At 40.1% G+C, this 13,869-nt stretch overlaps 1 protein-coding gene across 2 annotated transcripts in view; it reads right to left on the bottom strand.

The window, feature by feature from the left end:
• cachd1 (cache domain containing 1) overlaps positions 1 to 13,869 on the bottom strand; it is a 172,010-nt gene that overhangs the window by 18,594 nt on the left and 139,547 nt on the right. For both annotated transcript variants that reach the window (XM_078218408.1, XM_078218409.1), the window contains exons 9-19: positions 12,297 to 12,530; positions 10,906 to 11,055; positions 10,378 to 10,501; positions 8,283 to 8,400; positions 6,459 to 6,627; positions 5,337 to 5,479; positions 3,509 to 3,690; positions 2,551 to 2,661; positions 1,935 to 2,057; positions 1,423 to 1,522; positions 44 to 160 (exon numbers count right to left, since the gene is read on the bottom strand). In XM_078218408.1, the coding sequence (XP_078074534.1) occupies positions 44 to 160; positions 1,423 to 1,522; positions 1,935 to 2,057; positions 2,551 to 2,661; positions 3,509 to 3,690; positions 5,337 to 5,479; positions 6,459 to 6,627; positions 8,283 to 8,400; positions 10,378 to 10,501; positions 10,906 to 11,055; positions 12,297 to 12,530 (1,571 nt within the window). The remainder of the gene's footprint in view (positions 1 to 43; positions 161 to 1,422; positions 1,523 to 1,934; positions 2,058 to 2,550; positions 2,662 to 3,508; positions 3,691 to 5,336; positions 5,480 to 6,458; positions 6,628 to 8,282; positions 8,401 to 10,377; positions 10,502 to 10,905; positions 11,056 to 12,296; positions 12,531 to 13,869) is intronic.

Here is a 13,869-nt window from a genome sequence, read left to right as displayed (position 1 = left end):
TGGTTCTGCTTGAAGCACACACGCTGTTTAAAAGCAGACTTACTACAATGCTGGTGTTGAACTTGTAGAATCGCTGCACTGTCCTGTCACTGAAACTGTTGCAAAGGTTTTTCTTCACAAAATTGGGATGATTTAGAATGTCATTTGCCACCAGAGGTTCCTGACAGGAAAAAGAGGAAAAACAATTTAATGGCAAAGTCCATACTATCAGATGACTTCAGGTTTCTGACACCAGGGAGAGGACAGAGGTGTTTGTTGTAGTCAGAGCCCTTCACCTTCACCTTACTCAATGGCTCTGCCATTCCCAACAATTCTTTTCCTCTTCTTGCAAAGACACAGAAATATGCCACAATGGTAAGAATACAAACAAAACTACTGACTCATCCATACAAATATTCTCTGTTTGTCTGATATGGAGTGTACGTTCTCCCTTTTGGAACACATTCCACTTCTCTAATGTAACTGGCTCCAATTATCCACAAGGATTTCCCTGAAGCTGAACTGGTTAGAACCACACCGTTTATCAGCACACAGTATTGATATGGTTTTTACCATGTGTCCAACTGGAACAGTTGTCCAAAAATAAATTAGTGACTAGTCACTAGTGTGGCTGTGAAAAACCCACTGTTTTAGTCATGTGTACTAATTTTAGTGCAATGCACCTGACATCCAACACAGATAAATGTGCTTCAGGTGTATATTTATTTAACATCTACCACTGTACAGTGGTTAAGGAAGAAAATCACGCACAACAATTGAAACATTCAAACACTGTTTTTAGACTAACCAACTTATGAACAAATGCACAAAGGGTTAAAGTACGCAAGCATATGGCATGCAAATAAGTACTGAGATCACATGCTCAAAGCTCTGTCTTTTACTCATTTTTAAAACATCACAAATTCAATTAGTCATTGCTGGATTCCAAATTAGCCACATCTGGCTACTGGCTAATGGAGTGGATAACACTGAATTAGAGAGCTGGGTTGCAGTGTTATTTGAGGCCACAGAGAGAATTCTGAATCCCATTGAAAGACGTACCACTCTAGACCATCAATTAGCCAGTCTGGATCAATCATCAACAACCCTCTCAAAATACAGCTCATCTGATTCTGATATTGGGTTATCTATCCTGCCACAGAGAATCACATTTGTTCTAACATTCTATCTCCTGGCAGATTAATTTAGAGACAACACAACGGCAAAGAAAACCCATTTACCTCTCTCCCTGAAGCAATCTATACAGTTAACAAATAATGCTTCCTGCTTATCGAAAGTACAAAAATTAATTTGGAGTCACCTAAGAAATACTGGAACAAGAATGAGTCTCTCCAAGTCAGCCATCCACCAAGTTGACAAAGTTTTGACTAGTTCCATTGGTGTGCTTAAAATTAACTGCTCAAAGCTAAATTTTTTCAGTACCTTGTGGGTGATATGTTGTTGTTCCACAGGAGCATGGCCTTTTGGGTCGATCAGAGTTGGATGTGCCAAGAGATAACCTTTATCTTCCATAATAAAGCACCTATTGAAAAAAAGCCAAATCAATGTTAAGAGAAAGAGTCCAGGAAAGCTTCCATCACTCTAGAACAATTGAATGGCTAAATTTTACATTTAGTAGGCCGCCAGCTTCTTTTTATAAGGTTTGATGGTGTAAAAAGAAAGCAGAGACCCAGCAATCTTCATTTTAAGAAGGCAACATTAAAATGAAACGTGAAAAAACGTGGAATTTATGAAGAGTTAATATGCAGCCTCCGCCACAGAATTGGAAAAATATCAATCTGTGCCTCCTTCCTGGGCACCCACATAGCACAAAAGAACAAAGGAAATGTTCTTCTTTTGCTAATGACAGAGCAGATCAGTTACAATTGTTTTAAATAGTCTAATTGATGGAATCTAGATCTTCATTCAGTTGAGTAATTCTGTGTTGGTGTTACCTGATTTTGTTGCCTCCATCTTGATTACAGATGGGTAACAAATCCAGAAGAACTTTATAGAAGTATCGCAGTGTAAAGTCAACACCCATCACTGCTACAGCATGCCCTGGTGCTGAAAGAGATCTTTGAAGAAAGAAAATAATACTTTGACATATTTCTCACTAATGTCCACCTAAACAACAGTGCATCTTGGCTATTTTCTTTGCTGAATTTCATTTTATCTCAAATTTTCAGAAAGAATCAACACAAACCATTCTTGAGTAATTATTCAGAAATCCACAGTCGAAGATGTTATGCTCATAGAAAATGGCCAACAGTACTGCCACATTTCATCTTCCTTTTTAAAAAAGGTTTAATCAACAATAATGGACCATCTGATGAAATTGGAACTTATTTCAGGTTAGTTTTACAGAGAAAATAAAGGGATGCCACCTTCATGAAAAACATGTTTTAAAAACAGAAATTCTGGGAGAAGAGTCATGCAGTTTTGTCCAGTGCAATTACCTATATAAATTTGTATTTCCTAAATTTAAAAAGTATTTTCACAAGGATGATGCATTTCTAACACACTGTATAGAATGAATGCCTTGATGGAAGTTTGAAATCTAAAGTTTACCTGGAAGAATGAATAGTGTGGCTGAGAGTTACCACATAACCAGCTCCTCCAACATCAAGGTATGGGCCAGTAAAGGTAATCAGAGCTGGGTTAGCCATTGCATGGAGATACCTAGTAACAACAGTACAATTTCTCTTGAGTACAGTTTTTTATACTTGATATTTATTTTTAACAAGGGCAAAACTTTATTTTCTTCTCTGTTATGTTGTTTCATATTATCCTGCTCCCAGATTTCTAATATTGTTCTCTGGGAGGTGAACGAGAGCCACCATATTAACACTTTCTGTGTTTCCTTCCCTGCAGGGAAGTGAATGGTCTTGGTGCAAATTCTGGACCAAAACAAACGAGGCTGAGATAAGTAACAAAAACCCCGTGGCACCACATTGTGGCTCAGGCATACCAGCCACACACTTTGCTCATATTATGACTGGTTTGACTATTAATACATTAGCAAGAGAAACTGAAGGGCACTAACTGGCCCCAGTGTTTCTGAGCTACGAAAGGAGAATCTCCTGCTCCACAGCACTATTCAGTGAACCCTGTTGAAAATACATGCATAGCTACTGAGCAAAGACATAATAGGCTTGGTTGAGGTGCCCCCACAGTTCAATAGCTTGCCAACTCTCAGCATCTAGCTTCATACACAAGTTGCCCTCAGTCAGCGAAGAAAAAAGAAACACACCCATGATGTTCAATGCAGCTTGCTCAAGTGAGAAATAAAGCAGGGCAGCCAAGGGAATTATTGAATTTGAAACAAATACAAATAAATCAAATAATCTTGGCTGCAACATCAACAAAACAAAATGTTAACCACATGAACACAAAAAACATCATTAATCACTTCACTGTGAGGACAGGCCCTGTTCACTGGAGTGAGACACAAACATTTTTTTAAATAAAGAGGTTTTGCTAGTGAGGCTATATGGAAAACTCTTCCTGCAGATCCTGTAAAACTCACCACTGTCTCCTGGTGGGATCAAATGCTTTATCCATGAGAGAACCAGGGTAAATCCGAAGCACCCCATTGGGCGTTGCTATGTAACGCCGAACAATGTAACTGTTCAGGATACTGATTTCCATTTGTGACATCCATTCATCTGTTACATGACTGGTAGCCATGACTTCGTTCCTGACAGAAGACTACACACAGGCAGGGGGAGAAAAAACACACACAGGACTTCTTAAAAGATATGCCTGAGAAGTTTCAAAGCCGTGAATCAATCCTGTTCATACGCTTTTTAAACAGATTGTATGAAATTGTAGAGACAGTTCTCTCATATATTAAAAAAGGATTCTGTGTAGATTTCGGTGTTCCAATTTATCCAGGCCAGGGAAAGATAATTTGTCTAATTTCACACAAGTGAAAACCTGATCCATTCCCCAAAGGGATTTTTTTTTTAAATTGAGAAACCTAGTGAAGAGTCAAGGGTTACAGTGCAGGACACCACCAAGGTCAAAAAGAGTCGCAGATTAATCAGGAACTATGATTAGGTGATGTTAAGCTTGGGTTTTAAAATCATGAAGATTAGAGGAGAAAGGAAAGACACAGGAAGGCAAGGGGTCCCAGTTTTGAGATCATAGGAAGATTTAGTTAAGGTTAAAGGATACTATAAAAAGCCACAATTTTAAAACAGTGAGAGCACCGGGAAAATGAAGGAATGTGCAGATGGTCCGTGAAAAGAGCAAGTAAAGAAAGTTTAGGGATGTAGCATTAATCTGCAATGTATAATTATCACATAATTTAGCAGATGTGTGAATAATTTCCCCGAGAAGCAGCATATTAATCCACGTTTACTCTCCTAATTCAGAGATGGAATGAGGATTCCAATTCTCTGTAATGACTGGGGTTAGGAAGGAACAAGAGAAGAGAGCAGTGGAATTTTTATACTGATCCACTTCATCCAGCAATTCAACTATAGACTGTCTTGTTTTGTTGGCAGAAAGCATTCTCAATTGTATGATACTCGGGTGAAGTGCTAATGATGGTAGTGGTTGGAACAATTTTAGATGATGAATTAAAAACCAAAAGAAAAGGTGTATCACACAACATTGAATTATATTTACTAATTTGATATTTTTTCTGTTTATAGTGCATTTAATAAACATACCAAGGGTCATAAACAATTCTGAAATTGGGCTCATACCTTGAGGCTACTGGGAGGGTTTATCCTTCATCAACTTACAGTAAATTTGATTAGCAGTTCTCTTTAGGATACACACATTGACTATTTACAAAATTGGAATGCCAATTTGTGAAAAGCAAGTCACTTGTTTAGCAAGATCTAGCGGTCCTGTAAAGTACACTACTTTGTTATGCATAACTATGATTTGAAACTGACTGGGCATTAGTTAAACTTCAGTTTGGCACCATCATTAAGCAATATTTCAAGCACAAACACTTAGTACTTCAGAATAAAAAGCCTCATTTTTCATTTCTTCTCAATGTATAACACAATAAAATAAATCATAATAGTGTAGGGGATATTGCCTCCCCCTCACCATTAGCTCTTGGCAGAGTTGGTGCCTGAGTTTCTGATCAGTGTCTGACCAGCTGTAGGGAATCAGTAGTGTTCAACAAGTGACTGCTAAGAGAGAGATACCTCAACTTCTGTGCATCAAATGATAGGACTCTTCCCATGATTTTCTCGGGCTGAAGCAAATATATTGAACTGAGCTTTAAACTCAGCCTAGTATCAGTTTGCTCGGCCCTGAACAAAGTTGTGAAATAACATATTGTTACAGTTTTGGAAATTTTAGAGTGCAATTTTTAAAATGAAAAAACACACCTTGAGTCCTGGATTAGCGATGAGACGTGTGTTGTCACTCAGATAAGCTGTGTAGTGTTCCACCATGCGTTTGGTCTCTGCTTGACTCAGGTGCTCAAATGGAGATGAGAAGCTGCCTGCAGACAGCATGACTGTGGGACTTTCTGAAAGACAGGCAATCAGGGCATAGCATTAAATATTAATATCACAAACACGAGACTTGTGTCAATCAAATCCAAGAGGCATCATTATGGTCTCAGGCTAATGAGGGCATAACCTTTCCAATACTGAATGACACTTGATGCTAGGGGCTCATGATGATATGAAGTTCGAACAGAAAGTGTTTTCCGTGAATAAAAGAATTACAACTGAATATGTGAGAAAGCACCATATGCCTGGAGATGCTGATCAAGTTACCTTACATGAAAGTTCACATTAACAACAGAAATTATGAATGTTGAACCTTATATAATTATTTTGCTCCCAATAGTTTTCTCTTCCTATCAGAATGTGCTGGCTAGTGTTGGGGGTATGGGTCCATGGGAAGTCCTTCCATTCTTCATGTGTGGGCCTGGCATGTTATACCAGCAGAGGACCAAACTATGATTTTTTTTTTAACACCAACAAAAAGGCATAAGTCAACTAAACAGTGGTCCTTGAAACTCCTTTGGTGAAGCATCAGTAACAGGAATGATAATGACTGGATAGTTCAGTATCTTATGCTGCTGTGCTCATGACACCTTACCTATGTCAAGACAGGCAGCATGATGGGAAGACAATAAGACAGGCAGCATGATGGGAAGGCAATAAGACAGGCAGCATGATGGGAAGGCAATAAGACAGGCAGCATGATGGGAAGGCAATAAGACAGGCAGCATGATGGGAAGGCAATAAGTAAACATTGTATACTTCTCTACATGAATAAGAAAATTAGAGAAATTGAGGTTAAGTCATCATCAAGCTTTTTCCATGTGCTGCTAGCAATCATTTCGGAGTACAATTGGTGCAGGTCTGGGTTAGGTAGCCCAGCTGCCTTCTTATTTAAAGGTGACCCAAGGTGGGGTGGGCTGCAGGGGGGAGCAGCAAAGAATATCAGAAGTCACAAATCCTCAAAGCAGGTCTTGAAAATTAAATGTTCCTTACCCAGTGTTGCTAACTGCTTGAAGTGCAGGCAGGAGGTGGGCTGACCCAGCAAATCCAATCGATGGTAAAGAAGCTTGCTGCTTGGTGCTGTGTTCAAATTCTTCAGATGTTTGACTGGTACCTCAGGCTGTACCATCACTATACAGAGAATAAAGGATGTGTCCTGCACCTGCACAGACAGAAGTTCCAGGATTTATTTAAATTCATTTTGAATAAAGCTTCATCAGGATAAACCTGTGGCATGATTTTCAGTAACCTCCACACAGCAGAATGGAGGAGGAGATTTCACAGAATCATCGAGCCCCTATCTATGCAATAAAACATACTACTGAATACATGGCAAACATTAGTTAAAATAATACTTTGAAAATGCCTGACTGTTGAGAGGGCAACAGAAAACTGGGAAGAACTGGCAAAGGCATTTCAGTTATGCACATGAAAAGGAATGAGAAAGACAAGGATGGGTTTGATCTCCATTGGGTTAAATTCTGAATCATAGTTACAGGCAGTGTGGAGTTGCCAGAGGGCAGGTTAGGTCCTTGGAGGGAGGGAATTAAAAAAAACCGAGAGGGGAAATTCTGCCCCAGGATCACTCTTCCAGACCTGTGACTGGATCACAGCAGCACTGGTGGAAGCCCAGATGTGGAGATGCCGGCGTTGGACTGGGGTAAACACAGTAAGAAGTTTAACAACACCAGGTTAAAGTCCAACAGGTTTATTTGGTAGCAAAAGCCACACAAGCTTTCGAGGCTCTGAGCCCCTTCTTCAGGTGAAGAAGGGGCTCAGAGCCTCGAAAGCTTGTGTGGCTTTTGCTACCAAATAAACCTGTTGGACTTTAACCTGGTGTTGTTAAACTTCTTACTGTGGAAGCCCAGAAGCAGCTGAACTGCCTGCCTTTCCATTGCAGTTGCTGCATTCCTGAACCCCGAGAGACCCAAAGTCAAGAGTTTAACCTTAAATAAAAATAAATGCAAAGACCTTTGAAACAATTGCATATTTTATCTTCACAATAACACCAAGCATTAACAAATAGGCCCACCTACACTGCCACTGTATTCCTGTTCGAGAAAAATCTCACAAAACCACCAACACTTCTCTGGAATTCAATGCATTTCTGTTATTTGGCAGGTTCTGTTGCATTACAATCAACAACTATGCACAAACAAATCTATTTGTAGCTGAAGGACCTCCCCAAATAGCTGGGGAGGGTTTCTACAGGTCAATGAGAAGGAAGTGCAATCAGTGGTTTTTACGCGCAGGTGAGCCAGCACTCTGCCCAGGAACTGAAAACTGAAAGGCAAGTCCTCTGGAGGCCATGTTTACGTTTGCCCCTAGGATTCTGCTGCTGATGCAGCCATTTCCTTAGATGGATATTGGCGCATTTAAGACAATAGCACTCATTTACCTTACAACCTTATCACTGATCAATCAAGCTCCTGAAAGTGGCAGTGAAATGAGGTAAATGTAGCAGAAAAATGGAAGAAAGAACTATTTTCTAAACTTTGACATAAAGAACCCATTTTCGAACCAAAGTTTGAAAATTCAGAATTAGCCTAATAACCTAAGAATAGCACAATAAACGTACTCAGTCTATCATTGTATTAAATATTAGCACGTTCAATTGCAAAAACATTTATCTGGATCAAATATGATCACCACAATCAAAAATTTAGCACTAAGCCATTGAAGATACGTAATTTGGGTACTTCTGTGAAAAACACCCTTGATTAAGCAAAGTTCTTTTGGTTTTAAACTGCAAACCCACATCCTCACAGATCAAAGAAAAATCAAATTCAAGGGCATGTTCAACAAAGCATAACATACCAACTTCCAGGCATAGCTGACATTGTAGGCCTCTTTGCTGGTTTCTCGTAAACGATTTATGTGCCAAGACAAGGAGGAGTTTACAGGCACAGTAATAACCTGACTTCCCAAAGGGAGGCTGCATGGAGATACGAAATATAAATAATTCACATGTTTACAAATAACATTTCTATAAAACTCAAATCTCCAAACACAATTTTAGGATTTAAAATGATAAAACATGCATGATTAAGGAGAAATGCAACATATGAAGAGTGATCTACTTTTCTACCAGTTTTGTGCCTTCAGCAAATTTAGCAACCATACCTTCAGTCCCTTCACCCAAGTCATTTATATGAAGTGTAAAAGGTTGAGGCCCTAGCACGGATCCCTGTGGTGCACCACTCGTTATATCTTGCCAGAAAAATGACTCATTACACCTACTTTCTGTTTGCTGTTAGCCAATATTCTATCCATGCCACACAAAAACAGAAAATGCTGGACACAAAAACAGAAAATCTCAGCAGGTCTGGCAGCATCTGTGGAGAGAGAATAGAGCCAATGTTTCGAATCTGGATGACCCTTTGTCAGAGCTCTGAGATTTTCCAGCATTTTCCATTTTTGTTTCAGATTCCAACATCCACAGTATTTTGCTTTTATTCTATCCATGCCAATATGTTACCCCTACCGCAAAAGATTTTATTTTCCTCAATAACCTTTGATTTGACATCTCATCAAATGGCTTCTGGAAATCTAAATTCAGTATATCTACCGGTTCCCCTTTATCCACAGCACATATTACTTCTTCAAAGCTGGTTAAACATGATTTCCCACTCACAAAACCATATTAACTCTGTCTTGAATTTTTCAAAGTGCCCTACTATAACGTCTTTAATAATAGCTTCCAACATAGAACAATAGAATCCCGACAGTGCAGGAGACTATTTAGTCCATCGAGTCTACACTAACTCCAAAAGAGCATCTTACCCAGGCCTACCCTCCCACCCTATCCCAGTAACCCACGGATTTACCATGGCTAATCCACCTAACCTGTATATCTTTGGACTGTCGAAGGAAGCCAGAGCACCCGGAAGAAACCCACGCAGTCACCCAAGGCCAGAATTGAACTTGGGTCCCTGGCATGTGAGGCAGCAGTGCTAACCAGTGTCGCCCAAAATAAAGAAAAAAATATTTTTTAACCAGCAATGTAACTCCACCACCTTTTCCTTTTTTCCTGTCCTTCCTAAATATTGAACACCCTTGGATGTCCAGTTCCCATCCCTGGTCACACTGCAGCCATGTCTCCATAATCCTGACTATATCATTACAGTTTACATATATTTGCACGATTAATTCATCCACTTTGTCAATGTTCCACGAGTTAAGGCATGAAGCCATTTCCCCTATGTAGAAGTTAAGCTAACTGGCCTGTAGCTTCCTGCTTTCTGTTTGCCTCCCTTTTTAAATAAGCTACAATTGCTATTTTCCAATCTAATGGGAATCTATGGAATTTTGGAAAATTAAAACCAGTGCATCAACTGTCTGATTAGGCATTTCTTTTAAGGCCCGAGGATGAAATTCATCAAGGTTTGGGGATTTGTCAACCTGCCATTCCAACATTTTGCTTGGAATCACTTCCCTGATGATTATAATTTTTTTGAGTTCCTCCTCCACTTCCATTTCTGATTTATAGCTATTTCTGGGATGTTACTTATATCCTCTAGAGTAAAGACCAACGCACAATACCTGTTCAATTCATCTGCCATCTCCTTATTTTTCATTACTGATTTTCCTAAGCTCAGTCACTATAGGATAAACATTCACTTTGTTAACTTTTCTTTTTTAAATATCCATAGAAACTTGTCTTCATATTTCCAGCGAACTTTCTCTCCTACTCTAATTTGTCCCTTCTGAGCAATCTTTTTGTCAATATTTGCTGTTTTTTATATTCTGCCCAATCTTCTGACCTGCCACCAATCTTTGCACAATTATATGTATTTTCTTTAAGTTTGACGCTATCTTTATTTTTTTTTAAAAAGTTCACGACAGATGGCGGGTTCTCTCCTTGGAATTTTTCTTTCTCGTTGGAAGGTATTCACTTGGCAAAATGCATTACCTGAGAATGTTTTGCCTGACAAGTTGAAATCTTGGAATATTCTCATAGTGTATAATATCAGTGTGAAGTGGCGGCTCTGTTAGCAGGTACGGCCTAGTGAGGGACGGATGCATAAGAGTGTAACCTGAAACAGAAAGGAAAAGTAACTAAAGAGTTTAATGGCAGTCTACCAGACTGAATACTATGTTTACAAGTAAGAGTGGTCACAGCTGTTTCCAGTATTCACAATCAAAGGATGATAATTATCTGACAAACCAACAACAGGTGAAACGAAGCGATGACAAGATAATCAAATTGACCCTAACTCTTTACTGCTGATTAAGTCTGGAACAACCACTTAAAAAATGACCTCTTGTGCTCTGTCCATGTTACAGAGAGGTCTGTAATCTGCTTGAACTCCTTGTGCTGTGGAATTTAATCTACTTGATTTGCGACTGTAAAAGCACAGAAATCTCTGCTTCCATGTAGGCAGATCATGTTGGCCAGTAACGCCAGTACTAATTAAAGGGATAATTACATCTCTCTTACCTTTATTATCTATTAAGAACGTGTAGGAGGCTGAAGAATCACGATAATAAGTTACATCTTCCAGAATGTAAGCCAAATTCACATCTACTCCCACAATGCCCAGCAGCATGTTTCCAAAGTAGCAGGGTTTACTGACAGTCATGATCAATCCTGTAAAGATCAATCAGAAAAATGCATAATTTGTCACACTGGATGAATAGAAAATGATTACAAGGGGGGCAGGATTGAGTATCATAGAATATCATAGAAACCCTACAGTGCAAAAGGAGGCCATTCGGCCCACTGAGTCTGCACTGACAACAATTCCACCCCAGGCTCTATCCCCAACAACCCCACAATTTACCCCGCTAATCCCCCTAATCTACACTGGTGGAAGTTTAACATGGCCAATCAACCTAACCTGCACATCTTTGGACACATTGGAAGGTATTCACTTGGCAAAATGCATTACCTGAGAATGTTTTGCCCGAGTAGTAGTTGCCTATCGAATAGTGGAACTTGAAGTGATGAAGAGGAGGGTTGCTCTGGGAAGATAGATATGCCTTCAAAATCAGCTCCACGATAGTCAGCAGTCATTCAGGACCTTGCTCAAGTTGCCATTGGTGAGTCTATTGACTGTCAGCAGTCTATTTGTTCATGGAGAACATCACAGCAAAGCTGGATAATTGCCTCTATCAAGGCTGACATTTAATTGCAGCATTGAGGGAGTCTTACACTGTTGGAAGTGCCATCTTTCAGATAAAATAGAGGTTCTGTCTGTCCTCTCAGGTGGATCCCATGGTACTATTCGAATAAGATGTTTGTCTGATCTCCTGGCTTACATTCATCCTTCAACTAATACCATAAAAATAAATTATCTGGTGGTCGTTTATCCATCTGTGGGATCTTACTGTGCATAAGCTGGTGTTGGTCTCTTTAGTTAATTATCTCTGACTTTAATTTAAAAAGTGTAGTTCACTGGCTGTGAAGCATTTTGTGAAGACTTGATGCTTGAAAGGCTTTTTATAAATGCAAGTTTTCTTTCTTTTTCCATATCTAGTAGTGCTTGAACTTTTCCTTAAAACAATTATGGCACTTTCCTGAGTTCAGTAACTCGGGATAAGGCTGACACTCAAATTGGAAGTTTGCATTCTGCATGGCTCGGTACAACACTGACTGACTGGTTCACTGGAACAACACTGGTTTTGAATGTTTCAAGTGAAATCGGGTGGCAGTCCGTATCACTATGGTACTGATAAATTTACTGGCATTGATCAAGAGCCCTTCTGTTCCAAGAGTGGTCTCTGTCCTTCGTGAATTTGCCTTATCAAGCAGGGTACATACATGGAGGTAAAGAGAAACAGGGAAGGACAGAAAGCACCAATTTAATGGAAAGAGAAAGCAGCACTCACCATCACCCATTTCATCGGTGTATGGCAGACTAAACACGGCTTCATCTATCATTCGATTTGGCAGATTTGTGTAAAAGCGTCCTACAGTGGTCTCCAGGTTACTCAACTGGTTTAACACCATCATTGTCCCTTTTATTACAGGGAGCGACGTGCGATCAGAAACTCCATACTTTGCTGAATTCTGTTCTGCCAGATCCCGAAGAAAGGCGAGCTCCTTCAAACCAGTTACACCCTCTAAAATAAGAAGATTATTAGCTAGAAATTGTTACACTGTTAAAATAGCAAAAGAGATTTTGCTCTATTCTCTAGATACTCCATGTGTAAGCACAATGGGAAGAACATAATTGCTTGAATAAACTCTCCTTCCCTGTGATATTATTTCCCATTCATTTTGCAGCTGCTGAGCATTGGGACTCTCAATGTGCGTGCATCCATCCCGTATCTCTCCCTTCATCTACTCCTCACTAGCTCATAGTGGCATGCTTGCAATTGGGAATTCAATTCAGAGGTTGGAACCTGTTTTTGCAGTTTACAATTCCGTTAAAGGAAACATACACTTTGCAGAAAATTGTTTAAATACAAAGTACTGAAAACTCACAGCAGAATGTAAACTTGTTCCATTAAATATCTTTTCCAAACTGCCACACACTAATCCTAAATCTGATCCATTTCCTATGATCTTATGGCTTAACATTGAAGGAGTAATGATAACGTCCACAGCAATGTTCATCAGCATGAAGCACTAGTTCTCGACATCAGTCAACTTGAGATTACCCCTTGTAACTGTTGTCTCCCGTGTTAACGTTCTGCAATGAAACTAGAGTATTCGCTCCAGGGCACAAGCCTGGTCAAAATTAATGGAGTCTCTGGAATGCCCAAACATCAGTGTCCCTAGAATCAAAGAATCCTTACAGTGCTGAAGGAGGCCATTCAGCCCATCAAGTCTGCACTGATTCTTTGATAGAGCCTCTTACGCAGGCCCATACCCCTCCCCCACCCTAACCCCATAAACTCTCACAGTTACCTGGCTAACCCCTGAACCTACACATCTTGGAACACTAAAGGGCAATTTAGCATGGCCAATCCACCTAACCCTTGGACTGTGAGACAAAATCGGATCGCCCGGAGGAAACCCGTGCAAACAGGAGGAGAACGCGCAGACTCCACACAGACAGTCACCCAAGGCTGGAATCAAACCCGTGCCCCTGGCGCTGTCAGGCAGCAGTGCTAGCCATGGTGCCACCTTGCTACCCTCTTGGCATCCCACTATTGACCTCCCCAGTTCAGTCCAAAGGAATGCAAGACTCTACATTTGGCATGAGTTTCATTGCTAGATTTTTCCAGAAGATTACATATTTAGACATCAGTCTGCCTTAATGCTCCACTCCAGTTTTCTTAGGGTTTACTCCGTTAGCCTTCAACTCTCCTGAGATGCCCACAAGGCAGTAAGAAGAGCTATTTGCCCATGGCTAGGAGTTTGGTTCGTGAATGTCATGGCGTGTCCACATGCCAGTGCTTGTCTGGGATCCAAACCTCCTCCAGGTTCCTCTGATGCTTTAGCCTGGGGCTGCAA

This window comes from Mustelus asterias, chromosome 8 (assembly GCF_964213995.1).
Source record: "Mustelus asterias chromosome 8, sMusAst1.hap1.1, whole genome shotgun sequence".
NCBI classification, from domain to species: Eukaryota; Metazoa; Chordata; class Chondrichthyes; order Carcharhiniformes; family Triakidae; genus Mustelus; species Mustelus asterias.
Note: the sequence above shows the minus strand (reverse complement) of the source record. Positions and strands in the feature narration are given on the sequence as shown.